General features: G+C 51.3%; 3 protein-coding genes and 1 long non-coding RNA gene across 6 annotated transcripts; 1 reads left to right on the forward strand and 3 right to left on the reverse strand.

Annotated features, from left to right (window-relative positions):
- Nucleotides 1-6: 6 nt before the first annotated feature.
- aqp10a (aquaporin 10a) lies at nt 7-4324 on the reverse strand (the record flags this gene model as incomplete). Its single annotated transcript, XM_062455630.1, has 6 exons — nt 4107-4324; nt 3478-3604; nt 2066-2203; nt 803-921; nt 497-714; nt 7-221 (listed from the first exon to the last, which is right to left on the reverse strand). Coding segments are annotated over exons 1-6 (988 nt in total), but the record flags the coding sequence as incomplete, so codon positions are not given.
- Nucleotides 4325-5983: 1659 nt separating this feature from the next.
- Nucleotides 5984-16507, reverse strand: si:dkey-92i15.4 (inner centromere protein A). The gene is given in 8 exon segments (XM_062455632.1): nt 5984-7064; nt 7884-8000; nt 8295-8544; nt 10992-11090; nt 11207-11396; nt 11517-13718; nt 13720-14956; nt 16379-16507. Coding segments are annotated over 7 exon segments (3861 nt in total). The 5' UTR covers nt 14544-14956; nt 16379-16507; the 3' UTR covers nt 5984-6885.
- Nucleotides 16508-18773: 2266 nt separating this feature from the next.
- cunh1orf43 (chromosome unknown C1orf43 homolog) lies at nt 18774-21096 on the forward strand. Of its 3 annotated transcripts, XM_062455627.1 has the most exons (8): nt 19299-19393; nt 19455-19556; nt 19660-19759; nt 19865-19918; nt 20007-20173; nt 20271-20329; nt 20449-20691; nt 21078-21096. In XM_062455627.1, the coding sequence occupies exons 2-7, from the start codon at nt 19494-19496 to the stop codon at nt 20657-20659; spliced, it is 654 nt and encodes a 217-aa protein (XP_062311611.1). In that variant the 5' UTR covers nt 19299-19393; nt 19455-19493; the 3' UTR covers nt 20660-20691; nt 21078-21096. The 3 variants fall into 3 exon arrangements, with proteins under 3 accessions (XP_062311613.1, XP_062311612.1, XP_062311611.1); XM_062455628.1 differs by lacking the exons at nt 19299-19393; nt 21078-21096 and adding an exon at nt 18775-19041 and having other exon boundaries at nt 20449-20818; XM_062455629.1 differs by lacking the exons at nt 19299-19393; nt 19455-19556; nt 21078-21096 and adding an exon at nt 18774-19041 and having other exon boundaries at nt 20449-20818.
- A 4182-nt stretch (nt 21097-25278) lies between these two features.
- On the reverse strand, nt 25279-27509 carry LOC134016238 (uncharacterized). Its single transcript, XR_009929449.1, has 2 exons — nt 27334-27509; nt 25279-26424 (listed from the first exon to the last, which is right to left on the reverse strand). It is a non-coding gene; the product is annotated as an uncharacterized LOC134016238 (long non-coding RNA).
- Nucleotides 27510-27515: the final 6 nt, after the last annotated feature.

Consider the following 27515-nt stretch of genomic DNA (forward strand, 5'->3'; position numbering starts at 1 on the left):
TGGACCCTCTCAGGTCCATCCTGTACCTCCCTGGATAAGGGGACTCCTTCCAGGTCTCGTAGGGGGCCGGGGGGCCAGGGGGCCGCGGGGCCGGGGGTCCAGGGCTGTCGGGGTCAGGGTCGGGCAGGTGCCAGTCTATGAAGATCAGGTAGAACAGGGTGCCCACCAAGCCCCCAAGCAAGGGGGCCACCAGAGGCACCCAAAACCAGTAGTTGTAGCACCTGGAGAGACAGAGAGAGAAAGGAGAGAGAGAGACAGAGAGAGAAAGGAGAGAGAGAGACAGAGAAAGTAGAGAGAGAGACAGAGAAAGGAGAGAGAGAAAGGAGAGAGGGAGACAGAGAAAGGAGAGATAGAGACAGAGAAAGGAGAGAGAGAGACAGAAAAGGACAGAGACAGAGAAAGGAGAGAGGGAGACCGAGAAAGGAGAGAGGGAGTTGAAGCTGCTTCACAGTGCAGCAGAGCAGCATGCGTGTGTGTTTGAGCCACATCCACGTACGTGAACACCTCTGTGCCCCAGCCTGCAGACAGCGTAAAGAGGCGTGGGCCCAGGTCTCGGGCAGGGTTGATTGCTCCGCCACAATTGGCCGACATGGACATGGCAATCCCCAAGACAATCACCGCCACGATAGGTGGAATCAGATCTGGGGGGGCGGGAGTATTCCTTTGTTCGCCCAATGGGAGTATGCAAAGCATCAGCATGGCTGTGCCCACCACCTACAGACGAGAAGACAGACACAGTTACATGGAACAGCTTGGAGAGGGTAGGATAACCACTGAGCCAGCACACCCCCTCCCCTCTCACCTGATCCAGGAAGCTGTTGCCCAGTGATAGGGTCTCTGAGGGATATGTAGCGAATATAGACGCTGTCTCATTTGGGCCATACACAGTCAACACCCCCCCACTAAACTCCATGATAGCATCTGGCCCAGAGAGAGAAAGCAGAGGGTTATACCTGATAACATAGCGATAACAGTATGTTTGTGTGTGTCTATGTAGGCGTGTGTGTGTGTGTGGCAAGTAGGTGTGAGTGTGTGTGTGTGTGGAGTGGTGTGTGTGTGTGTGTGGTGTGTGTGTGTGTGTGTGTGTGTGTGTGTGTGTGTGTGTGTGTGTGTGTGGAGTGGTGTGTGTGTGTGTGTGGTGTGTGTGTGTGTGTGTGTGTGTGTGTGTGTGTGTGTGTGTGTGTGTGGAGTGGTGTGTGTGTGTGTGTGGTGTGTGTGTGTGTGTGTGTGTGTGTGTGTGTGTGTGTGTGTGTGTGTGGAGTGGTGTGTGTGTGTGTGTGTGTGTGTGTGTGTGTGTGTGTGTGTGGAGTGGTGTGTGTGTGTGTGTGGTGTGTGTGTGTGTGTGGTGTGTGTGTGTGTGTGGTGTGTGTGTGTGTGTGGAGTGGTGTGTGTGTGTGTGTGGTGTGTGTGTGTGTGTGTGTGTGTGTGTGTGTGTGTGTGTGTGTGTGTGTGGTGTGGTGTGTGTGTGTGTGTGTGTGTGTGTGTGTGTGTGTGTGTGTGTGTGTGTGTGTGTGTGTGTGGAGTGGTGTGTGTGTGTGTGTGTGTGTGTGTGTGTGTGTGTGTGTGTGTGTGGAGTGGTGTGTGTGTGTGTGTGGTGTGTGTGTGTGTGTGTGTGTGTGTGTGTGTGTGTGTGTGTGTGTGTGTGTGTGTGTGTGTGTGTGGAGTGGTGTGTGTGTGTGTGTGTGTGTGTGTGTGTGTGTGTGTGTGTGGAGTGGTGTGTGTGTGTGTGTGGTGTGTGTGTGTGTGTGGTGTGTGTGTGTGTGTGTGTGTGTGTGTGTGTGTGTGTGTGTGTGTGTGTGGAGTGGTGTGTGTGTGTGTGGTGTGTGTGTGTGTGTGGAGTGGTGTGTGTGTGGAGTGCTGTGTGTGTGTGTCTGCATGGAGTGACATGTGTGTGTCTGTGTGTGTGTGTGGAGTGACGTGTGTGTGGTGTGTGTGTGGAGTGGTGTGTGTGTGGAGTGCTGTGTGTGTGTGTCTGCATGGAGTGACGTGTGTGTCTGTGTGTGTGTGGAGTGACGTGTGTGTGGTGTGGTGTGTGTGTGTGTGTGTGTGGAAGGGTCTCACTGACCGTAGTAGACCAGGAAGACTATTCCTGATGCCAGGTAGGCACCCAACAGTTGGCAGAGGATGTAGGGCAGCAGCCTGTTCCAGCGCACCCTGCCCAGCACACAGAAACTAAGAGACACTGCAGGGTTCAGATGGGCTCCTGGACAAGGAGAGACGGACCAAGGGGAGGAGGAGACAGAGAGGAAGAGGAGACAGAAAGGAGGAGGAGGAGACAGAGAGGGGAGGAGGGACAGAGATGGGAGGAGACAGAGAGGAGGAGGAGGAGACAGAGAGGAGGAGGAGGAGACAGAGAGGGGAGGAGGAGACAGAGAGGAAGAGACAGAGATGGGAGGAGACAGAGAGGAGGAGACAGAGAGGAGGAGGAGACAGAGAGGAGGAGACAGAGTGGAGGAGGAGACAGAGAGGAGGAGACAGAGTGGAGGAGGAGACAGAGAGGAGGAGACAGAGAGGAGGAGGAAACAGAGAGGAGGAGACAGAGTGGAGGAGGAGGAGACAGAGAGGAGGAGACAGAGAGGAGACAGAGAGGAGGAGACAGAGAGGACGAGGAGACAGAGAGGAGGAGGAGGAGACAGAGAGGAGACAGAGAGGAGGAGGAGACAGAGAGGAGGAAGGTCAGAGGACAAGTGGAGTGATAAAAGGAAGGATGATAAGAGATCATGGGTGTTCTCTTCTCTTCCGTTAAGACCAAACACAAGCGAGAGAGAGAGAGAGAGAGAGAGAGAGAGAGCCTTGAAGATATTTAGTTCTTCCAAGGCCTCTGTATCTGTCCTGTTGACTGCACTCTGCTCTGTGGAAAACCTGTAACTCACAATGCTTGGCAGCACCATTAACGTTTATCCTTGGAACTACTGGCTATCTGTGGCAAAGCTGCTATTGAGACGGTAAATGAATAGTGTGAACACCAGGCCTTGCTGGGGCAATAAACCACAATCTTACAACTACTGAGTCACCTCATGTGTTCTTAACCCTTGTGTTATCTTCGGGTCATTCTGACCCATCAGTCTTTGTGACCCACCGTCGTATTAAGACAACTTTACCGCATACAAAAACAAAGTGAAGCATTTTCTTTTAACCGTTGGGCTGTCCCAGACCCCCCACATTGCAAAGGTTAAAAGAAAATTATTTGTATTTGTTTTTGTATTGGGTAAAATTGTGTAAACACAACGATGGTTCGTTATGAACCTTTGGGTCATGTGACCCGAAGGCATCACAAGGGTTAAGTTGTGTCACACCAACATATTATCAAGCTTTTGCTTAATGTGAGAGGTTGAGTGAACTAATAAATGAATGAAAGAATGAAGGAATGAATGGGTGGATGCATAGATGGATGGATGGATGAACAGGTTGATGGATATTTGCGTGGATACATGGGGTGGATGGATGGTTGTGGATCAAGACTACCAGACTGTTTACCTGAGATCCCCTTACAGAGGTACATAGCAGACATCACTCCCACAGAGAAAGCCATGTTGACCGAGAGGAACTGTCCTTTAGTCTCTCTGCTGGTCTTCACCTGAGCCGCAGCAGAACAGCCAAACATCTACAACAGCAGCAGAAGTAGGAAGAGAGGGAGAGGGGATAGGGGAGGGAGAGGGGGAGGAGAGGGTAGAGGGGGAGGATAGTGAGGAGGGAGGAGCAGAGTGAGGGGTAGTGAGATTGTCCACTTGATGCTTGTGGGAACGACACTCGACCTTTCCAAGCAAGGACAAAAAGATTACACACTACACAACTGCTCGCACACACTACACACATGCACTTACACGTACGGTACAAACACACGGAAAAATGTACAAACTACAAAACACTACCTACTCTTCAACTTCATAGTAATACATATCTAAATTGCCCTCAGAATATGTAGTGTGTAAACTCATTTATTATACACGTGTCATAAAATTCTGATACGGTTCTTTCGCAAGGTAAGAAAATCAGGGCATTTCCTTCTACTTTTTTTACAGAGAATATTGTTACATAAATATGATTTGATCAAAGTTATCAAAAACGGCTGGCTGGATTTTTAGAGCTTGTCCTCTCATACTCACTAGCAGGATGAAAGTTCCCAGCAGTTCTCCGAGACACTCCCGGAGCAGAGGGTTAGTCACTCTCAGGCCCCTGCGAGGGAGGGGGCCAGGGGGGCCAGGGGGGCTGGGGCCCCCCTTCACCTTGTCCCCCAGTCCTGCTGGGTTTGCTAACTCCTGCAGCTCCTTCATCATACAGTCTGGTGTTCTGTCTGTCTCTGCTGGGCTCACCTGTCTCTCTCTCTCTCTCCTGTCTGTCTGTCTCTCTCCTGTCTGTGTCTGATGATGGTGGTGGAGATGCTGGTGTTGGTCTCTGGTCCTGAGGGGTCAGTGCAGTGTAGATGTAGTCTGTCAGACCACTCAGTGTCCATGTGTCGTTACTCCCTCGCTAAGATCACAAGTCCACTCACGTTAGTCTGACACACAAGGCTCCCTCACACCAATCTGCTCACCAGCCATCTAATATCTGCCTTGGACTTTCACCTCCACAACCATAAACATGTCAACATAACAAACAAAAAAGACAATAAACTGTATATCCATTGTACATGCTCGTTCATGTGTTTATAAAAGGAGGATATTTGTGTTTATTAGAATTTGAACTTAAACATGCATTTATAATTCAGCTGTGTTCCATGTTCTAGAAATGTACAGCGGTCTCCATCTTTCTCCAGTATTTAGCTTTAGTTTATATCTGTATTTACTTGAAGAAGCTCTTTTTATGATTGAGTATTAAGCAAATACTAATGTGTTTGTAATTCACAATTCCTAAAATACATAAGTCATCAAATTGGTGTGTTGAAAAATCTGTCTTCCTTGGTTTTGTTGATAATGCATGTATGGATTCATTTAACAGAGTAAAAAAAAATCTCAAATGACATACAGGGTGGATTTGAACCTACAACCTCTTGATCTGCAGTAAAAGGTGCTACACCGCTATCGTTTAACAGTTAGGGTGATTTACGGTTTAATCAGCCTAATAAATTGATCAGTAAATATTGATTATTCAAGACTAAGGTACGCCTTGAAAAGTTTCAATTGTGTTCTGTACACATGTAACCATTTGTTTTGAGTTAATGATTTAAATGAGTCTTGTGATTAGTTATCTAATTTATCTAATTTCCTGATCGTAACTTTTTGTGAGTGAGTTGTAAAACAGTATTATGAGCTAGGTGTAAAGATGTTAGAGCTTCACACAGGCTGCGGTTTCAACCCTTCAAACCCAGATTTTACTCAATGCTGCTCAGCTCACTTCAAAAGCAGTAAAAGTGAGATAAACGAAACCTTGGAGTGGCGTAATATAGCAGCGCTATCTGATCTCTTCAGGGCACCTCTCCCCAGGTGACGATGAGAGACACCTGCTCTGTGCCTCCCTGGTCTGCACAGAGGACATAGTAATGGCAGGATCACAGTTCATCATCTAGTGTTTGTTACAGTTTTTCTAAATTGCTAAAACACTAAAACCCATCGGCTGAACAAAGTTCTCAGTTGCCTGAACTCATGTTGTCGTTCATCAAAAGACAATGACGGATAAATATGAAATTTGTTTTGAGATTACGTAAAAATGTACTTCTCCTTCAGAACTATATGTTTTGAACAATGTGTTTTCCATTTTTTGTGTATTGTTTACTGACTGCTTGATAGTGTATATCATTTTGATCACTTTGTTTATGATTTGAGAGCAGTGTTTGATTTTGAGCACAGGTAAATCTGTTTTGAGGCGAAAGCTTGATTTTGAGCACAGGTAAAAGTGTTTTGAGGCGAAAGTTTCATTTTGCAAGAGGATTCAGAGGTTTTGTAAATAGTGCTTGAAGATGAGGTTTTGTGTTTACAGTTTTGAGAAAATGGGTGACTGTTTCAAGAATGTGTTTTAGCAATTGTGAAAAACTGTAACGTCATCGAGAGTGAAGTCTGCTTCCCCAGCTCCCCCTACAGGCTGTGCTATGTACTGCATTTGAATAAAGAGAAGGTTCATGTTAGGATTTATTCACACTTATTTGAGGAGGAATATAAGATACAATTCAACAGATTACAACAATGGAGCTTCCCATATATAATCAACTGGTGAACATATTACAGGACGAGGGCTGCTACAACATAGAATATGAAAGATGCTGCTTGTTTCTTGAAATCATTTACACAGTTAAACGTTGCAGTTATACGCTTATTGATCTTTCATTGTTTCCAAGCCGTTTTACTAGCCGTGTTACTAGCCGTGTTACTATTCAGTGCTTGTTGACTGGATGACTGGTGCAGAAAGCATCCTGATGGTGAGGCATCACTGATCTCATTTCCAGGATGAGATCCCCACTAGAACCTTACTATCGTAAACTAAGTTAAGTTACTGTACCCTGCAGGGGTAGTGGGCCTTCTCAGGGTTGCCAAGGCAACACAGAAGCCCACCTGCGGCTGAGGAGATGGTCTCTGGGCTACTGAGACAAACAGTGTCAGAGCCTTGCAATATCCTGATGATGAGATGTCCCTGTGAGAGATAACTGCCTTAAAGCTGCAGACAGGATGAGTCCTCCCTCAAGCTGCAGACAGGATGAGTCCTCCCTCAAGCTGCAGACAGGATGAGTCCTCCCTCAAGCTGCAGACAGGATGAGTCCTCTCTCAAGCTGCAGACAGGATGAGTCCTCCCTCAAGCTGCAGACAGGATGAGTCCTCCCTCAAGCTGCAGACAGGATGAGTCCTCCCTCAAGCTGCAGACAGGATGAGTCCTCCCTCAAGCTGCAGACAGGATGAGTCCTCCCTCAAGCTGCAGACAGGATGAGTCCTCCCTCAAGCTGCTTTACTGAGCCCATCATGACGACTGGGAGTGGATGACGCTGGTATTGAGAGGGCGGTGCAGTAGCACATTCACAGGCCCAGGGGGCAGTCTTCTGATCAGAATCCAGGCCTCCAGGCGCCTCATCCCCACCACACTCACACCCTGGATCTCCAACACCTCGTCTCCGGGACACACCTTGTTCACTGGGCCTCCTGAAGAGACAGAGGGGGAGGGAGGGAGGGAGAGAGGAGGGGAGGGAGGAGGAGGAGAGGGAGCGGAGGAAGAGGGGAGGGAGGGAGGGAGGGAGGAGGGGAGGAAGGGAGGGAGGAGGGGAGGAAGGGAGGGAGGAGGGGAGGGAGGAGGGGAGGGAGGAGGGGAGGGAGGGAGGGAGAGAGGAGGGGAGGAAGGGAGGAGGAGGGGAGGAAGGGAGGAGGGAGGGAGGAGGAGGAGGGGAGGGAGGGGGGGAGGGGAGGAAGGGAGGAGGGAGGGGGGGAGGGAGGGGAGGAGGAGGGGAGGGAGGCAGGGGAGGAGGAGGGGAAGGAAAGAGGGAAAGAGGAGGGGAGGAGGGGAGGGAGGGAGGGAGGAGGAGGGGAAGGAAAGAGGGAAAGAGGAGGGGAGGGAGGGAGGAGGAGGGGAAGGAAAGAGGGAAAGAGGAGGGGAGGAGGGGAGGGAGGGAGGGAGGAGGAGGGGAAGGAAAGAGGGAAAGAGAAGGGGAGGAGGGGAGGGAGGGGGCTTTCTTTATCTAAACTTCCGGGAATCTCCTAGTATCTCCAAGAATGACTGGAGTGTGCAGTTCAGGGCGAGGCTCGACGTGGGCGGGGCTTAACATTTTGATTGAAACTGGGCTCACAAGATACATGTCACAATCACCTACTGTAGCACAGCTCAGCTCAATGCTGTTGTGTTTATATCTGATATTAAGGGCCAGCTCCACGGATGAAAATCTGTCAGGGTTACTAACAGCAAGGCAGCCTGAAGTGGATCCCTTACAGATCAGTGGGCCATACGTGTGTTAGTGTGGTTGTTCTTACCCAAGAAGATCTTCTGGACGCTGAGGGGCCTGTCCCCCAGGCTGCAGCCCAGACCTCCCTCCAGGCTGAAGCCCAGATCTCTGCTGCCCTTCTCCAGTCGCACACACAGCCGCTGGCCTGGGGCACGGTACCATTACACACACACACACACATTCACCCATTCACATACACACACACATTCACCCATGCACATACACACACACACATGCACTCACACACATTCACCCATGCACATACACACACACACATTCACCCATGCACATACACACACACATACACACCCACCCATGCACATACACACATGCACAAACACACACAATTAACACAAGCACATGTTTGCACAGGTTTGGCCCTGGCCTTGGTGTTGTTGCAGTGCTGCCCTCTCACCTGTGTTGGTGGGCGGGGTCTCACCTGTGTTGGTGGGCGGGGTCTGTTTCCGCCCCTGCATGTCTGCTCCAGTCACACCCTTCACGGGCTTGGAGGCCACGCACCTCCGCAGCACGACCACGCCCATCCCCAGGGTCCTCGCCTTCCTGAGCGTCCTCAGAGCCTGCCAGTGGGCGGAGCCAGACAGCGAGGTACCGTTGATTGACAGGACCAGGTCGCCCTCCCTGATGGAGCCTTCCTGAGCCGCCACTCCAGAGGAGAACACCCTGTGGACCTGCAGAGGAGACAGCAGGGAGTGAGATGTCTGGGCAGCAGGTAGTGGGATGTCTGTTGCAGCAGGTAGTGAGATGTCTGGGCAGCAGGGAGTGAGATGTCTGGGCAGCAGGGAGTGAGATGTCTGGGCAGCAGGTAGTGGGATGTCTGGGCAGCAGGTAGTGGGATGTCTGGGCAGCAGGTAGTGGGATGTCTGGGCAGCAGGGAGTGGGATGTCTGGGCAGCAGGTAGTGGGATGTCTGGGCAGCAGGGAGTGAGATGTCTGGGCAGCAGGTAGTGGGATGTCTGGGCAGCAGGGAGTGAGATGTCTGGGCAGCAGGTAGTGGGATGTCTGGGCAGCAGGTAGTGGGATGTCTGGGCAGCAGGTAGTGGGATGTCTGGGCAGCAGGGAGTGGGATGTCTGGGCAGCAGGTAGTGGGATGTCTGGGCAGCAGGTAGTGGGATGTCTGGGCAGCAGGTAGTGGGATGTCTGGTCAGCAGGGAGTGAGATGTCTGGGCAGCAGGGAGTGGGATGTCTGGGCAGCAGGTAGTGGGATGTCTGGGCAGCAGGGAGTGGGATGTCTGGGTAGCAGGTAGTGGGATGTCTGGGCAGCAGGTAGTGGGATGTCTGGGCAGCAGGTAGTGGGATGTCTGGGCAGCAGGTAGTGGGATGTCTGGGCAGCAGGTAGTGGGATGTCTGGGCAGCAGGTAGTGGGATGTCTGGGTAGCAGGTAGTGGGATGTCTGGGCAGCAGGTAGTGGGATGTCTGGTCAGCAGGGAGTGAGATGTCTGGGCAGCAGGTAGTGGGATGTCTGGGCAGCAGGTAGTGGGATGTCTGGGTAGCAGGTAGTGGGATGTCTGGGCAGCAGGGAGTGAGATGTCTGGGCAGCAGGTAGTGGGATGTCTGGTCAGCAGGGAGTGAGATGTCTGGGCAGCAGGTAGTGGGATGTCTGGGCAGCAGGTAGTGGGATGTCTGGGCAGCAGGTAGTGGGATGTCTGGGCAGCAGGTAGTGGGATGTCTGGGCAGCAGGGAGTGAGATGTCTGGGCAGCAGGTAGTGGGATGTCTGGGCAGCAGGGAGTGAGATGTCTGGGCAGCAGGTAGTGGGATGTCTGGGCAGCAGGGAGTGAGATGTCTGGGCAGCAGGTAGTGGGATGTCTGGGCAGCAGGGAGTGAGATGTCTGGGTAGCAGGTAGTGGGATGTCTGGGTAGCAGGTAGTGGGATGTCTGGGCAGCAGGTAGTGGGATGTCTGGGCAGCAGGTAGTGGGATGTCTGGGCAGCAGGTAGTGGGATGTCTGGGTAGCAGGTAGTGGGATGTCTGGGCAGCAGGTAGTGGGATGTCTGGGCAGCAGGGAGTGAGATGTCTGGGCAGCAGGTAGTGGGATGTCTGGGTAGCAGGGAGTGAGATGTCTGGGCAGCAGGGAGTGGGATGTCTGGGCAGCAGGGAGTGAGATGTCTGGGCAGCAGGTAGTGGGATGTCTGGGCAGCAGGGAGTGGGATGTCTGGGCAGCAGGGAGTGGGATGTCTGGGCAGCAGGGAGTGAGATGTCTGGGCAGCAGGTAGTGGGATGTCTGGGCAGCAGGGAGTGGGATGTCTGGGCAGCAGGGAGTGGGATGTCTGGGTAGCAGGTAGTGGGATGTCTGGGCAGCAGGGAGTGGGATGTCTGGGCAGCAGGGAGTGAGATGTCTGGGCAGCAGGTAGTGGGATGTCTGGGCAGCAGGTAGTGGGATGTCTGGGCAGCAGGTAGTGGGATGTCTGGGTAGCAGGTAGTGGGATGTCTGGGCAGCAGGTAGTGGGATGTCTGGGCAGCAGGGAGTGAGATGTCTGGGCAGCAGGGAGTGAGATGTCTGGGCAGCAGGGAGTGGGATGTCTGGGCAGCAGGTAGTGGGATGTCTGGTCAGCAGGTAGTGGGATGTCTGGGCAGCAGGGAGTGGGATGTCTGGGCAGCAGGGAGTGGGATGTCTGGGCAGCAGGGAGTGAGATGTCTGGGCAGCAGGTAGTGGGATGTCTGGGCAGCAGGGAGTGGGATGTCTGGGCAGCAGGGAGTGGGATGTCTGGGTAGCAGGTAGTGGGATGTCTGGGCAGCAGGGAGTGGGATGTCTGGGCAGCAGGGAGTGAGATGTCTGGGCAGCAGGTAGTGGGATGTCTGGGCAGCAGGTAGTGGGATGTCTGGGCAGCAGGTAGTGGGATGTCTGGGTAGCAGGTAGTGGGATGTCTGGGCAGCAGGTAGTGGGATGTCTGGGCAGCAGGGAGTGAGATGTCTGGGCAGCAGGGAGTGAGATGTCTGGGCAGCAGGGAGTGGGATGTCTGGGCAGCAGGTAGTGGGATGTCTGGTCAGCAGGTAGTGGGATGTTGGATGTCTAGGGGGCAGGGAGTGGGATGTTGGATGTCTGGGCAGCAGGGAGTGGGATGTCGGATGTCTAGGGTGACACTGCTGACTCTGGTGTCAGTCGAGTCTGTTTGACTCACGGTGACAGGCTTGTTCTGGTCCTCGCCCCCGGCAACAGTGAAGCCCAGGCCGATGCCCACCTCCTTATGGAGGACCACCACCTGCACATCCTCATAGTTCTGCACAGGGAGAGAGGGGGAGGAGGAGGAGGGGGGTTAACCCTAACCATTTCCAATAGAGGGAAGAAGTCTTGGCCAATACTGGGGTCTGGAACGCTGGTTTGAGTAACCTCTACCTGCAGGGTGTCGTCCCCAAGACTCCGAACATCATCCAGCAGCCTGTCCAGCTCCTCGCTGTCCAGGACAGACACACAGGACAGGGCCGACACATCTGAGCTCAGGGAGGCAGAGCGACCGGGCGGCCAGTCCTCCATCTCAGCCTCCGTCTCATAGTCCACCCCCCCGAAGTTACACAGCTCAGCCAGGCTGGGGGGCACAGGAACAGCCACAGACAGACAGGTATTGAGAGAAGACAAGAGAAAATAATAAAAAAAGTATGGGAAATTCACGTTTACTTTCGATTGCTTTGTTTGATCAACCACTCACCTGAGACAGAAACTCCTGCGATCTGATTGGCTCATGTTGCTGGTGATGGTTACAGAGGATTCGTCCGAGTCGTAGTTAGAGTCCTCGTCCTTCTCTGTCCCCTCTTCATCGTCCTCCTCGTCACAGTCCCAGCGCTCGATCTTGCGGCTCAGGCCGGCTACCCACGCATCCAGGTCTCCCCCGGTCTGGGGCAGGCTGCTGGGGGAGGACAGGGAGTCCCTCCCCAGATGGGAGTTGGTCTCCTGGCTGGAGGTGTGAGGCTGGGCTGTGGGGGTGAAGGCAGGAGAGCCCCCCTCCTGGGGGTAGAAGGGAGAGTCGTGGGGGGTATTGGTGGGGGTTTTGTCATCGTCACTGACTGGAGAAGACAGGTCAGGGCTGGGGCTGTGCTGGAGCTCTGCTATCTCACTACTATTGCAGTTATTATTGAAGTTCAACAGCTTGATGGAGGCAGCCTCCGTCCTCCTGTTCCTGCTGTGAGGTGTGAATGGTCTCTCTGGCTCAGCAGGCTGGCTGGAACTGGTCTCATCCACAGGAGAGGCTCTGCGAGGTCTCTCTCTGATTCCTCCACTGAGAGGAATCTCCATCTTGTCCTTCAGTTTGAGATATGTATTGGGTCCAACTTCACTCTCCTCTGCTCGGCCTCTCTCCTGCACTCCTCCCCCTTCAGCCTGTCTCTCCTTCTCCCTCCTCTCAGCCTGTCTCTCAGCCTCTCTCTCAGCCTCTCTCTCCTTCTCCCTCCTCTCAGCCTCTCTCTCAGCCTCTCTCTCCTTCTCCCTCCTCTCAGCCTCTCTCTCAGCCTCTCTCTCCTTCTCCCTCCTCTCAGCCTCTCTCTCCTTCTCCCTCCTCTCAGCCTCTCTCTCAGCCTCTCTCTCCTTCTCCCTCCTCTCAGCCTCTCTCTCAGTTTCTCTCTCCTTCACCCTCCTCTCCCACCTCAGCCCAGTCTCATCTACGGACGCTGACCTCACTGCCCAGCCTCTCTCCTTCTCCTTCTCCTCCTCTCCTCTGCCCGGGAGCCCCCCCAGAACTTGATCTGGAGCGCTCCTCTTCACCTCATTACCCGTTGTGCGTCTCATCCGTTCTCCTCCTGAATCCACCCCATCCCTCTCCTCCTTCACTCCCTCCCACCGCCCTCTCCTTCCCCCCAGATCCTGACCCCTCCCGGCCTTGCTGGCTCCCTCCCCAGCCTTCCTGCCCAGGTGCTCGGGGACAGAGAAGGCCCGTCGGGGCTTCTGGAAGTCCCTCTGGGTCTTCTGGGTCAGGGTCTCAAACTGGTGGATCTTATTCTTCACACTGGCCACGGAGGGAGCCACTAACACCCTCCTGTCACTGGGCTGAGCTGTGCTTCTCTGGGGACTGGGCTCAAACACATCTTCAGTGATGCTCCCCTCGCGAGCCACACTCCTGACACACGCCAGGGGCCTGGTGGAGGGGTCAGGGGTCGCTCTGCTGTTCATCTGATTGGTCGAGAGGAGTTTTGACCCCAGGTTGACCCCTGATGGCTCAGGTGTGGAACTCGCCTCCTTCTCCAGATCTCTCTTGCATGCTGGTCTCCCTGTCCTCTCTCCCACCCCTTCACCCTCTTGGCCGATCCCACCTTTTCTCTCTCCGTTGTTTGTTACCTCTTTATTCCTCCTTTCCCCCTCTCTCTCCTCCCTGTCTCCAGGTGGAGGAGAGAGAGATGGATTCCTGAGAGCCCTGGATGGCTCCTCCACTGAGGGAGCGTGTGAGGGTGTGTATGCAGACCTGGCAGCCCTGCTCGGAGCTGCCACAGTGAGTTTACTCCTGGCCCTGTCCAGAGACCTGGTGTTGTACTCCAGCACCCCTCTTCTCTGGGCGATCTGCCCCAGCTCAGGAGGCTTCCTCTGGGCTTGGCCCTGCAACTCCACCCCTGGAGCTCTCTCCCTGCCCAACACTGACACTGAAGACCCTGAGGGCGTGACGTCCTGAGTGCTCTGCGCTGTGTCCACACCGTTCCTCTCTTCCCTGAAAAGACGCTTAGGAAAGGCCCCCCCCCCCCTCGCATGACCCCCTCCTCCACTGGCTGATGGGGGAGGAGTTGGGGATGAAGTCTGTGGTTGACTTCCTGCGCTGGGCGAAGGCTCCGCCCCCGTCCAGCTCTGACAGGGGCCAGTCTCCGATGGGGGCGGAGTACCGCTTGGTCCTGGGGTTCGAGTCCTCTGCTTTCTCAGAACCGTAGAGCCTCTCAATCCTCTCCCAGATGCTCTGACTCCTGGTCCCAGGTGTCCCTGCATCCCTGAGCCCAGACCCAGCCTGGAGCCTCAGCGTGGTGGGCAGGGACTGGACCCCACCAGCCCTCTCCAGAGCCAGGGTTGCACGACTCAATTCAGCCCCCATCCTCCCTTCCTCCCCCCTCAGACCAGAGGGGTCATAGTTCAGAGCCCTGAAAAGCCCTCGCCCCCCCCTCCCCTCCACCCTCGTCTCCAGACTCTCGGCCCGTCTTAGCGTGGTCCCTCCCCGGCGCACAGAGAACTCTCCGGTCTGGCGTCCCTCCTCTAGGCTGGCCCCGCCCCCTCGCTCACTCCAACTGGTCAGGTTCAGCTTCCTGCTGTCCGTCATGCCCCCGTCTCTGCCCACCTGCCCCGAGACACCCCCACTGGCCCCCTGCTCCCCACCGGGCTCAGCCCCCGCATCACTCACAGCCCCGTTCTGCCTCCGCTGGCCCGGGGCCGGAGGGGCCTGGGGGGCTGGAGGGGCCTGGGGGGCCGGAGGGGCCTGGGGGGCCGGAGGGGCCTGGGGGGCCGGAGGGGCCGTGGGCCTCTCCTCCCTCGGGGGAAGGAAGTTCGGCCCAGGCTGCGTCTTGGCAGCCATGTTGTCCTTCACGCTGGCCTCTCTCTCTGTCGTCTCCTCTCTGGGGCCCCCTGAGCCGCGCCCCGCGCCCCCTGCCCCCCTCCTGCTCCCTGACAGGACCCCCTGTCTGTTTGGGGGCAGGCTGTAGTAGGGAGAGCTGGCTGAGAGGAGGGTGAAGGGTCTGCTGAGCTCATACACCGGGCTGGAGGGCAGGTCCATGCTCTGAGCTCTGGAGCACGTGCAGCATGCAGTCAAACAAAGACCAAGGAGAGTGACAGTGGTGCTTGATATGTCTGTGTTTAGGGCTTCAGTGATCTGTTCAAAATACACACCATGAAAGAAGGCAGTATATCCAGATTAGGTTCCAGGATATGCTGAAGACAGCAAGGTAGATATGTCACTGTGGTCCGACTGTCCCCTCCGGGGGCCTCCAGAACACAGGCACAGCTGTAGATCCTCACGCCTGCATTCCAGTGGGACTGTGGGACTACGTGTCCTGCACAAATACTATCTTGTGGTCCCACCTCCAAATCAATCATACACGCACTGCCTGTGTTCTCTCCAGGGTGTTGCTGTGTTGTGAGTCATCAGAAGGGAAGTTTACTGCCATTTTTCACACCAGCATCCACTCCCTACAGGAGAAAAAGACTAAATTCAGTTCTGCAGTTCCACCCTCGGGGACGGAATGGGCTGGAATGTTTTGATATGTGGAGTGTTTTGATATGTGGAGTGTTTTGATATGTGGAGTGTTTTGATATGTGGAGTGTTTTGATATGTGGAGTGTTTTGATATGTGGAGTGTTTTGATATGTGGAGTGTTTTGATATGTGGAGTGTGGTCATTCTGGTGAAAACACAATTCCGCATGGCCAAACTGAATCATATAGTAGTCCGAGAGAAGGACAATGTGTGCTTGCACTCAGGCCACGGCTAACACACAGAGGAGGAGAATCCTCAATGGAAACACGGACAAGAAGTGAGAAAAATAAAATAATCCAATCTCAAAAAACTATTCGAAAAAAAGACAGAGAAGAATGGGAGAGACAAGAAAGAGAGAAAACCTCAGACTTGGAATTAGAGAGACTCAGGGTAGCATTCCTCTTATTCTGTCCTCTCATTCTGTCCTCTCATTCTGTCCTCTCATTCTGTCCTCTCATTCTGTCCTCTCATTCTGTCCACACACACGTTCACAATGAAGAAACAAACTCACACACACCACTTAAAAATGTCATGAAGGCTGTTTACTCAATCAACATGCTGGTTACCTGTCATCCTCAGCCAGACCGGCAGCCAAACTGGAAAAACTTATCAAGCAGCAATCCACTTCAGGTAAACAATGTATTAGTGTGAAGAAGAAAAATGTTCCGTCTGATACACACCGACACACACAATACAAACACACACAGCAATTCATAGTGCATAACTAACTGCTATTGAATAAGATGAGATTATTGTGGAGCAGAGCTGAGAGAAGCAGACTTCCATGCAGCCAGTGGAGTTACACAGGGAGAGAAGACCTTCAGGAGACCCCCAGTCCCTCTGACCTTCAGCTTCTGATAGGATCAACAGAACCAATCAAAACTAGTCCCCCATTACTCATCGTTCACACGTATTCAGTGTGGCATTCAAATGAGCGTAGAGTCCCTGTGACAGGATCATTTAAGATAACCTGAATAAAGATATCATCAGGGCTTCATGTCCAAAGCCTATGACTCACAAAGCCACAGCTTAGTGGAACATTTAGAACCTGATACTCCACATGAAGAAGGAAGAACTGCTGAAACAAGTACAAAAGTATTCTCTCCATTTGGTCGTATTGTGTGTGTATTTGCTGTTTGCTATTGCAGGGGAGTTAAAGTATCAGCTTACAGAAACACCTGCTCTGCTAGGTTTACAAAGCCGTTCACCTGCGTAACCGTTGGCAACATGGCCCCATTCACGTAAACCCCACATTAGACACACATGCACACACACACTCTCACACTTACACACACACTCTCACACATGCACACACACACTCTCACACAGAAACAAACACACAGAAACAAACACGTACCTTGGGAAAGTTTCCGAGGTGAAGGCCGATTGGAACATTAGCCATGTATGATGTCTGATACTGTCAGAGAACCCAGGTACCCCATCCTTAACCCCCACTTCCTCCTTCTCACTCTCTTTCTCTGTCTCTGTGTCTCTGTCTCTCTCTGGCATGATTACTTGATGCATCTGTCCAGTGACGTAAACTTGCCCCACAGGTTTATCTTCTCTTGTCCTTTCATTCCTCCCTCCCTCCCTCTCTCTCTCCCCTCTCTTTCTCTTTCCCTCCCTCCCTTTCCCTCTCTCTCTCTCTCTCCCCCTCTCTTTCTCTTTCCCTCCCTCCCTCTCCCTCTCTTTTTCTCTCTCCCTCTCTTTCTCACACTATTCTGTCTCCACCTCTCTCCCTCTATCTCTGTCCTTCTCTACCACTATCCCTCTTTCTCTCTCTCTTTCTCTCTTCCCCCAATCATTGTTGCTGCCTACTTCTTCTTTCTCACAGTGTCATTCCTGACTGGTTCTGTGTTTCACCTACAGACACAATAGGACTTGGAAACACACACACCTCCACACACACACCTCCACACATGCACACCCACACACCCAGAATGGGTTATCAAAATCCATCTGTCTGCCTCCATGTGTGACATCATATCCCGAGGGAGAGGGGATAGGGTTTACATAACTGTGAGAAACCAAAAGACCAAAAAGAAAGAGAGAAAGAGAGAGGGTCACATTGATCCACCTTAGCTAGCCCTCTCTCCAACACTGGAAGACAGTGAGAGTCTGCTGCAGTCTGACCAGACAGGTCAGACAACTTAAGTCTCATTCCCTGCGTGCTGGTTGTGCCCTTGTTGTCACAAACCACCAACTCGGGGATGACTGTAATGTCAAGTCGTAAAAGACTAATGATGCTCAGCTGCTGTCGACATGTTTATGTAACTTAACTTGACTGATTAATAAACAAATTATGAGAAAAAAAAGAAACCACCAACTTTCACCCAGAGACGCTCGGTTCCATTCTTAGTGCACTTCCTCACATTTGCAGACCAAAACCATAACAAACACGCTTCACTGTTCTTAGTAAGATAGGGTACACCCTTTTACAGCAAAGATGCTGCCCTTTAACTTGAACCCATCCAACCTTTCATGGGACATGGGGCTGCGTCACGATGTTAAGACCCAGCAGAGAGGCAGTCATGACTGTGGTTAGTCTCAGACACTGGCAGTTTGTCTCAATCTGACACTCAAAATGGTGGGAATCTGAACAACAAGCCATTTAGAAACACACACACTCTCTTGAAGGCAGTACTTACATTGGGCAGCTGTTCATGATGTGTCTGAGTGTTGTGTAGGGTTTCCTGCAGCAGGTCACCGTCATCTGTGACACAGGAAGTAGGGTCGTGGTTTATATCTCTCTCTGCTGTAGCTGGTAGACTGAGGTAAGATTAGCAGTTCATTTCAGTGCTTTTCCCCAACGAGGGGTGAAATAACAGACAATAAGATTCAACAGCTGCACAGAAAGTCCAGTTCAGAACCCCGGAATATGTATTTTACCCACACAGAGCTGCTCTCTGTCAAGAACAGATAAAGATCAGTTGCAGTCAAACAGGCTCCTGTCCTGCCACACACTGGGTGAAGAGATGAAGAGAGGTCCAGTGTTCACAGCAGAGACCGCTGACCCAAGCCGATTCACCACCCACCCCTGTCCTGCAGGAAGAATTACTCTCCCTGTGTCTGCTGAGACAAACACGAAGATAAATCATCTTCCAACACACAGACAAACCGCTGCTTTCTGTGTTCATGCTTCAGGGAGTAGGCTACTCAGCACTCACCATCCGGTTCTCATGTGACAAACTTGCGGGCCACATGGGGGCATTGAACGCTGTTAGCCATGCCGTAGGTTTCACGGTTTCTACTTCTTACATTTGGCTCGTTACTTTAGATTGAATCTGTATTTGGTGGCATGATCTCTCTTTCTCCTATCCTTTCACTGTGTGTGGAAACAAAAGAACTAGAAACTTTTTGGTGTCCTGTTGGGTGTGAAAAAAACATTCAAAAAAGTTATATATATATATAAAAAAACAAAAACGTTTTCAAAGGTTGATTTTGTTTTCTTTTTTTAAGTTTCGAAAAAAAAAAAATCCACAAAAAGGTTGCATCATGAGTATCCTACTTGATGAGGACTCTAATATACTCTACTGTACTCTGCTCTGCTGTTTAGGCTTCTCTGTTCTCCTCTACCCTCATGTACTATACTTCTAATTGAGTGAAGGATGTGTTTACTATTGCCATCTCGGCATATAGGGATGTCAAGTTGTTTCTGTTCAGTAGTTTTGTCAGTAGGGCTGCTTTACTGCGTACAGTAGGTGGCGACAGAAGCGTCGTTACCTGAATCCGTCGTCGATCCCTCCTTTCCAGCTGTACATGACGTAATCAACCCGGATGTCAACAAAATGTTTAGAGTTTAGCGGCGCGCCGCTGACGGGACCTGTTGGCCAGAAAACTAAATATTTTAGGATCAATTATGAAACTAATGCGGTCTAATCTTTGTGCCTAATGGAAGCAAACTAAACAACGTACTACTGCGTGCTTTCAAAGATAAGTGCAACAACAAGGAGTTTCAACATGACGACGTCTCCGTCAAACAAGGTCAATGTTGTGCTTGTCATGGCCTACGGAAGTCTAGTAAGTGTTGAACGATGTTGTTTGATGTTCGAAATACTAGGAAAATACGATATTTAGGTGTACACGACATAGACATAAGCTACCTTTCGGTCTAGCTTTCAGTGTAGCCCGTAGCACCTTACCTCAGCGTTTGTACCTCTGATATTTCCGTACCTGCTGTGGTGTCTGTGTTATGTGGTGTCTGTGTTGTGTGGTGTCTGTGTTGTGTGGTGTCTGTGTTGTGTGGTGTCCGTGTTGTGTGGTGTCCGTGTTGTGTTGTGTCTGTGTTGTGTTGTGTCTGTGTTGTGTGGTGTCTGTGTTGTGTGGTGTCTGTGTTGTGTGGTGTCTGTGTTGTGTCTGTGTTGTGTGTTGTGTGGTGTCTGTGTTGTGTCTGTGTGGTGTCTGTGTTGTGTGGTGTCTGTGTTGTGTGCCAGGTGTTTGTGCTGCTGTTCATCTTTGTGAAGAGGCAGATCATGCGCTTTGCTATGAGGTCCCGCAGAGGACCACATGTGCCCCTTGGTCACAACACACCAAAGGTGAGGTGCACACATACATATACACACAGACACTGTCCAGGGTAGATGTTTGCAGGAGTATGTGTTTAAATTTCAAATGGTTCTGCTTTGCCCTATGCTGTAGGACCTAAAGCAGGAGATGGACTCGCGCCTCTCTAAGGTCCAGGAGATCCGCTTCGAGCCCCGTCTGCTGTCTGGTGATGATGACCGGCTACAACACGGCGGTGAGACGCTTATAAACTCATACACTGGAACACAGGCACCTGCAGTAAACTGCATGCTGTGTTAGAAGGACTGTGTTCATGTCTGTGTGTGTGATGTGTTTACAGGATGCTATGACTACCTCTACCGGATGAGAGCGCTGGATGCCATCAGAGACTGTGGTAAGTTCTCTCTACTGTAGTATTCTACCGCCAGAACCAGACAGCACCCCTTTGTGTTAGAACAACTTGTGCTGCTGCTCTCTCTTAGACATCTCGTTCCGTGAGCTGGGAGGAACTCCCACAGCTGTGACAGGAAGGAGGTTCAGAACCTGGCTGTTAGAACTCCGGAACTCCAGTTCTGTGTTCCGTAACAGAAGCAGTTCCCTGGTAGACACACTGCTGGAGGGATACCATAATGCTCGCCACGGCACTGGGGTCAGTCACAGAGAGAGTGTGTGTGTAAGTGAGAAAGGAAGATATTGGAGGGGACATGAATCGATGAGACTAGTGTGTAACAGAAGTTTGGGTGCAGGTGTTTGGAGAAGCGGAGTTTGTTCAATACCAGGAGGCTCTGACTGAGCTGGCCACCCTGTGAGTAAATACACCACCAACAACAGTCTTTTCTTTCACTTCCTGTTTTCAAATTCCGTTACATTACACATTCATAGCATACAAGTTCACCTATGTTTGCCATGTGTGGTGTGTGTCAGCGTGAAGACCCAGGCCAGCTCGGCTGCTGTGACCCAGCATCACCAGGCCGCTGCTAAAGACCTGACCAGCCCTCCAGACCCTCCCCCCTCCTCCCCCCCCCAGGTCACCTACCTCCCGTCGGCAGGGCAACGCAGCAAGCGTCCCAAACACTTCTTGGAACTCAAGAACTTCAAAGACAACTATAACACTCTGGAAAGCACCTGGACATAGAGGAGATATCTGGGGGTGGGAGAGGGGTGGAGGTCTGAGGGAGGGAGAGGGGTGGAGGTCTGGGGGGGGAGAGGGGTGGAGGTCTGGGGGAGGGAGAGGGGTGGAGGTCTGGGGGAGGGAGAGGGGTGGAGGTCTGGGGGAGGGAGAGAGGTGGAGGTCTGGGGGGGGAGGGTGGAGGTCTGGGGGAGGGAGAGGGGTGGAGGTCTGGGGGAGGGAGAGGGGTGGAGGTCTGGGGGGGGAGGGTGGAGGTCTGGGGGAGGGAGAGGGGTGGAGGTCTGGGGGAGGGAGAGGGGTGGAGGTCTGGGGGAGGGAGAGGGGTGGAGGTCTGGGGGGGGAGGGTGGAGGTCTGGGGGAGGGAGAGGGGTGGAGGTCTGGGGGAGGGAGAGGGGTGGAGGTCTGGGGGGGGAGAGGGGTGGAGGTCTGGGGGAGGGGGGTGGAGGTCTGGGGGAGGGAGGGTGGAGGTCTGGGGGAGGGAGAGGGGTGGAGGTCTGGGGGGGGAGGGTGGAGGTCTGGGGGAGGGAGAGGGGTGGAGGTCTGGGGGGGGAGAGGGGTGGAGGTCTGGGGGAGGGAGAGGGGTGGAGGTCTGGGGGAGGGAGAGGGGTGGCGGTCTGGGGGAGGGAGAGGGGTGGCGGTCTGGGGGAGGGAGAGGGGTGGAGGTCTGGGGGAGGGAGAGGGGTGGAGGTCTGGGGGGGGAGAGGGGTGGAGGTCTGGGGGAGGGAGAGGGGTGGCGGTCTGGGGGAGGGAGAGGGGTGGAGGTCTGGGGGAGGGAGAGGGGTGGAGGTCTGGGGGAGGGAGAGGGGTGGAGGTCTGGGGGAGGGAGAGGGGTGGCGGTCTGGGGGAGGGAGAGGGGTGGAGGTCTGGGGGAGGGAGGGGGGTGGAGGTCTGGGGGAGGGAGAGGGGTGGAGGTCTGGGGGAGGGAGAGGGGTGGAGGTCTGGGGGGGGAGGGGGGTGGAGGTCTGGGGGAGGGAGAGGGGTGGAGGTCTGGGGGAGGGAGAGGGGTGGCGGTCTGGGGGAGGGAGAGAGGAGCTGCCAGTGAGAGAAGTGCCTGTGATCTGGTTCACATGCCTCTAAATGCCAGTATTACAATAGTTATGGTCATAGCTATGGTGCCTTAGAATACAGAATCACTGCCTATCAAATCCTAACATTGATTATAGAGTGCCCTTGATTGAGATATATTTGACCTTTAACTGTGTTGAGAGCAGGTGAACACAGCACTGTGTGGATAGAGGATGTTGGACACGTGATGGTTTCTGTGTCTGACCGAGACAAGGTAGAGAGATGCAGCTATGCAACGAGACAATCAGTGTGTGTATAACTTTGTATGTCTGTAGACTTTGTTCATGTGTGCTCATATGCCATGCTACATGCATGTTACAGACATGCTACATGCATGTAACAGACATGCTACTGTATAAACCAATGTAACACTAGACCAGTATTACCGTTGACATGTGATGCCTTACAGTGCGTTCACACTGCAGCGTTTTTTAACGCTCTGCATCGCTTGCCTTCCCACAGTACACCACGCTCGGAGGGCGTGTTAGACAAGTTAATACAGAGTTGTAGTTCTCTAAGGTCACTGTTGTAGTCATGGCCAAGCGTGCAGATTTGGGTTCATGTACTCACAATATCGATCAAAATACCACTTTTACACAACATTTATGTAAGTGCAAGATTTTACTAGTGCAAGATTACAGTAGAATACATGTTACGCCACCGGTCACTCAACCAGTCGTTTGTAGGCTGGGCTAGCAGTGGCACAGAACAGTCACGTAATGTGACGAGACTGAATTTAAAAGTAGGCTATAAATAGGCTCGTCACATTAGTAACTTTGTTCTGAACAGAACTGGGTGTGCAGACACATACGAAAAGTTTCTCCTCCATCTTGAAATTGTGAAACCTAGAAATGTTTATCATGACCAAAGGTTGCTACGTTACAAGAAACAAGAAAACAATCCGATTGGCCAACGCTAGCGTTTTCACGCTCCTCATTTACATAAAGTTGAGAAAATCCAACTTCCCACAAATCCCTTCCCACAATGCCCTACGCGAGCGTCAACGCCTGGTTTCATTGAAAATGAATTGGAAGCCGACGCCACGCGCCGCCCGCTCCGCTGCAGTGTGAACGCATTGTTAGTCAGTGTTTGTCACCGTGCCTGAGGGAGTCTGAAGGCATCTTGCACTGTTCCTGAACTGCAGCAGTAAAACCATGACACTTTGTAAGGTGGTTAAACTGTCCGATATCATCTCAGTTCAACTGAAGCCATAACGGGCCACAAGAGGGGCTTTTTAGACTTTATTTTATTTGTATTATTACTATTCTTAAAGAAAATGAAATTATGAATTTGAAAAACTAAGTGCTATTTGTTTTCAGTGAACTCATTCAATGCAATTTAAATGTATTAATTCCTGCTGTGCAAGTTGAGAGAGTAAGTGTGTATATCCTTTGCTGCGGTAGCCTAGAAACAGGCAGGTTGCCAGGCTGAATGTGTATGATGTACAGGTCTGTGATCAGAACAGCACAACTGTTACAAATGTAATACTGTAATACGAGGTGTCAAATAAGAGGTATCATTCCAATAAAGTGTTAACTCTGGGATGTTTAAAAAAAAACATGTTTTTATTCAAGAAAGATAAGACAATACAGATCCATTCATTTAGGTACAGTCTTGATTTCTGTTTTCTTATTTGAGAACCCATCCCACCCACATACTGCCAATTGGGATGTGAGATTCTTGACTGTCATGGCATGTCTGAGAAGCATGAGATCTCATTAAATAGTCTGGTATATATGTGTGTGTGTATATATATATATATTAGGTAGGTGTGCTTTTGAAGAGTTGCATCACCATGACAAGGATGTCCTTCTAGGTGCGGGTCAGTACATGACCAGCAGATGGCACAATGTCACCACTTACATTGAAACCGCTCAACACTTCACTACTAAACAGATGAACTATGATGATAGATGATATATTAACGGCCCGGGCTGATCGAGACGACTCGTGTTTGTATTTACCGTGTGAGTGCCTGAAGGTTAGAGCTGCACTGTGTTCCTTAACCCTTGTGTTATCTTCGGGTCGTTCTGACCCATCAGTCATTGTGACCCACCGTCGTATTGCGACAACTTTACCGCATACAAAAACAAAGTGAAGCATTTTCTTTTAACCGTTGGGCTGTCTCAGACCCCCCACATTGCGAAGGTTAAAAGAAAATTATTTTTATTTGTTTTTGTATTGGGTAAAATTGGGTAAACACAACGATGGTTCGTTATGAACCTTTGGGTCATGTGACCCGAAGGCAGCACGAGGGTTAAGTAGCCTACATTTGGAAGGTTTACTGGATCCGAGTGTTCAAACAATTTTAGTCAATCTCTCAGTCTCAAATTGTTATTTATTTTCCCACCCTACGTAGTCCCTCTATTTCTGCACTATATACAGTCTCAGTGTCAAAATGTTCGTCTTGATAACGAACGTTGCACGGTTTAGGCATAATTGCAGTTTTTGAGACGAAAAGTGATAGCTAACATGATAGCTATAACTAGCTAGTCACAAACGTCAGCAACGTCACAAACCTGCGCGCGACTACCTACACCATTACTTCAGTAACTCGTACCTCTCATGTATGAAGAGTATCAATGTTGCAATGTATGGTTTGTACATTTTCAATAAAAAAACTTTTTTTTTTAAAGAAAAAACTTCAGTAGCTCGTTATCTTCTATGAGACAGCTAGCTAGCTAAAACAGCTCAAATACAGCTGCAGAAACGAAGTTACTTACCGGTCCGGGGGTCAGGTCTGAAGCTAGGAGCAAAACGGAGCACAGCCGGCTTCTCCAGGTGAGCAAAATGGTACATTATGGCTGCTGCTAGATTTGTTCTTCTGTAGCTAGCTCATAGATATCCAGTTTTCCCAAGCATCTGGTGTACCAGCTAGCCAGTTACAGTGCTAGCTAACCAGTTAGCTAATACTTCAACTTTGTTTTCCCTGTATTTAGCTGTTGAGCTAGTATTGCCAGGCTAAGGTTACACACATTTTCAGTCTTGGTCTGTGGACCCCCTGAAGTAGCCCTGGCCACCCCTTTGTCACCCCATATATAAAAGTCTGGTTCCGCCACTGATTGTGGGGAGACTGATCAGGTCATTAAGTAAACCACGCAATAAACCACGAGAGGGGTGTCAAACGATGATCATAAGTCCTGTAGTGCAATCGATTCCATTTAATATCCGAACGATTGGACCGCACTAGGCGCGAGCCGCACACATGACTCCCAGCTTTTCGGCTCGCATTTTTGGGATCTGAATTTTACTTTTCGAATTTGAGCAACCTGAATTTCCGAACCTTGAATTTCGGTCTCCCCCCCACCCCCCCCCCCCCCCCCCCCTTTTAATGGAAATACATTTTTTATGTAGGTGAATTCAAACCAACACATTTAGTGTGTTTAAATGTCAATGTTAAGTATTCAATGGCTTTTAAAATTAAAAAAATTGCCCGCCCCCTTCTCATGGTCGCTTGCATAGTGAATCAATGGATTATACACCGGCTACAACTAAAATAAACTATTTTATTTGAACATCCCACCCAAAATGAATAATAATTAATAATAATTAATGAGTAATAATTTTAATCAATTTATTTAAATAATCAAAACACACATAGCTTGTAAAGAAATTAATAACACAAACACACTAACTTCCATGATATTTCTCTAATCATGTCCACATAAATAGAACAGAAGAATGCCATGAAATGTTCGGCGAAACGTAAGGAAAAGCATTAAACAGAATATTAACATGATATTAATATATAACAAATATGTTAAAAAAAATCCATGGATGGTGGATGACACTTCCATAAACAGAAACACATTCTCACTGTGACACGACTGTGTGCAACAGGTGAGGAGGAACATGTTTGTCAAACTTCATCATCACGACCACCATTCTCACCTTCATTTACTTTAGCTGAGCGGCACGCACGTTCTCATTAGTACTGATGTCACTTTATCTAGTTAGTGTGTGACATCACAAGCAGTCCATGTGCTACAAGTTCAGAAATAAGAATATAGACCTTCACTCAGACTGTTCACACAACACACAGAGGGTTGAAGGTCACAGATATGTATTTACAGTGGCGCAAACGACTGTGATACAGTATCACCTTTACATTTCAGGGGTCAAATCATAATGTTTGTAAGTGGAGAGGAGCAGGAACTACCTGGGTCATTGGGTTACAGACACAATACATTTATATGTGAAATTCTATCTTTTTTTTGCCTGGTTTCCAACTGTCCTAGAATAGACAGAACAAACTGTCACTCTCAACATCCCCTTCGACACAGATCCATTTCCAGACCCCTCTTCTAACTTCCTGTCACCTGACATCCTGCTGTATGTGTTTCATGGCAGTGCTTCTCAAAAAGCACCCACACGTTGCATAATGTCCCCCCAAATCGAGGGGTGTGTACATGTAGGTTCAGGGTGAGATCCTGTCCATGTTGTGGCCCAGTATCTACAGACGTGGATTGCGGTGGTGATTGTGGTATGCTGGTGTGGTCTGGTTATGGTTACAGTCCACTGTTGCTGTTGCTTTGCAGGTTGGGCGGTGAGCATTTTCTAGTTCCTACCTCCTCATCTCTCTGTCTCTTTCTAAGCCTCACTCTCTCTTCCTCACTGGTTTACTTGATCCAGCTCAGGACTTTATCTCGATGACTTTGATGAACGGAAGCGGTTTACTGGATGAGGTGGAGGGCTTGAGTGGTTTGCTGTAAGAGAGAGAGGTGGAGAGAGGTGTGGGATAGAGGAGAGGGAGGTGAGGGGGAGGGAGGTGAGGGGAAGGGAGGTGAGGGGGAGGGAGGTGAGGGGAAGGGAGGTGAGGGGGAGGGAGGGGAAGGGAGGTGAGGTGAGGGGGAGGGAGGTGAGGGGGAGGGAGGTGAGGGGAGGTGAGGGAGGTTAGGAGAAGGGAGGTGAGGGGGAGGGAGGGGGGGGAAGGGAGGTGAGGGGGAGGGAGGGGAAGGGAGGTGAGGGGAAGGGAGGTGAGGGGGAGGGAGGGGAAGGGAGGTGAGGGGGAGGGAGGTGAGGGGAAGGGAGGTGAGGGGGAGGGAGGTGAGGGGAAGGGAGGTGAGGGGGAGGGAGGTGAGGGAGGTGAGGGGAAGGGAGGTGAGGGGGAGGGAGGTGAGGGGGAGGGAGGTGAGGGGAAGGGAGGTGAGGGGGAGGGAGGGGAAGGGAGGTGAGGGGGAGGGAGGTGAGGGGGAGGGAGGGGAAGGGAGGTGAGGGGGAGGGAGGTGAGGGGAAGGGAGGTGAGGGGGAGGGAGGGGAAGGGAGGTGAGGGGGAGGGAGGTGAGGGGAAGGGAGGTGAGGGGGAGGGAGGTGAGGGGAAGGGAGGTGAGGGGAAGGGAGGTGAGGGAGAGTGGAAGACCAGAGATCAGAAGGTGGAATAATGTCACTTGGCCATCTCTTCTTAAAAAACAGAATGATCACACATAGGAGCTGTGAGTTTCCAGTTTGTGTGTGTAGGGTTGTGTAAGGCCACACACGGGCCACACAACAGAATGGGGTCCCAGGTGTGCGGTGACTGAGACCACGTGCATGTTTGTGTGTGTAATAGTAATGTCTGTGTACAGTGGGCAGGTGTGCGGTTAGTTGATGAGATGAGTGTTCTTGTGTGTGTTTACCTGTAAACAATCTGGGCATTGCGGTCTGAGAGGTATGAGTTTGACCTTTGACCTCCCATGAAGTAGTCCATCTGATCATGCATCTCCCGGTTCTACACACAAAGGGTAAATCAGTATAAAGACTACAACTCCCAGAGATCCCCAAGCAGTGGCCTAAAAGACTACATATCAGAGATGACTCC

This window comes from Osmerus eperlanus, unplaced genomic scaffold, assembly GCF_963692335.1.
Source record: "Osmerus eperlanus unplaced genomic scaffold, fOsmEpe2.1 SCAFFOLD_169, whole genome shotgun sequence".
Lineage (NCBI taxonomy): Eukaryota > Metazoa > Chordata > Actinopteri > Osmeriformes > Osmeridae > Osmerus > Osmerus eperlanus.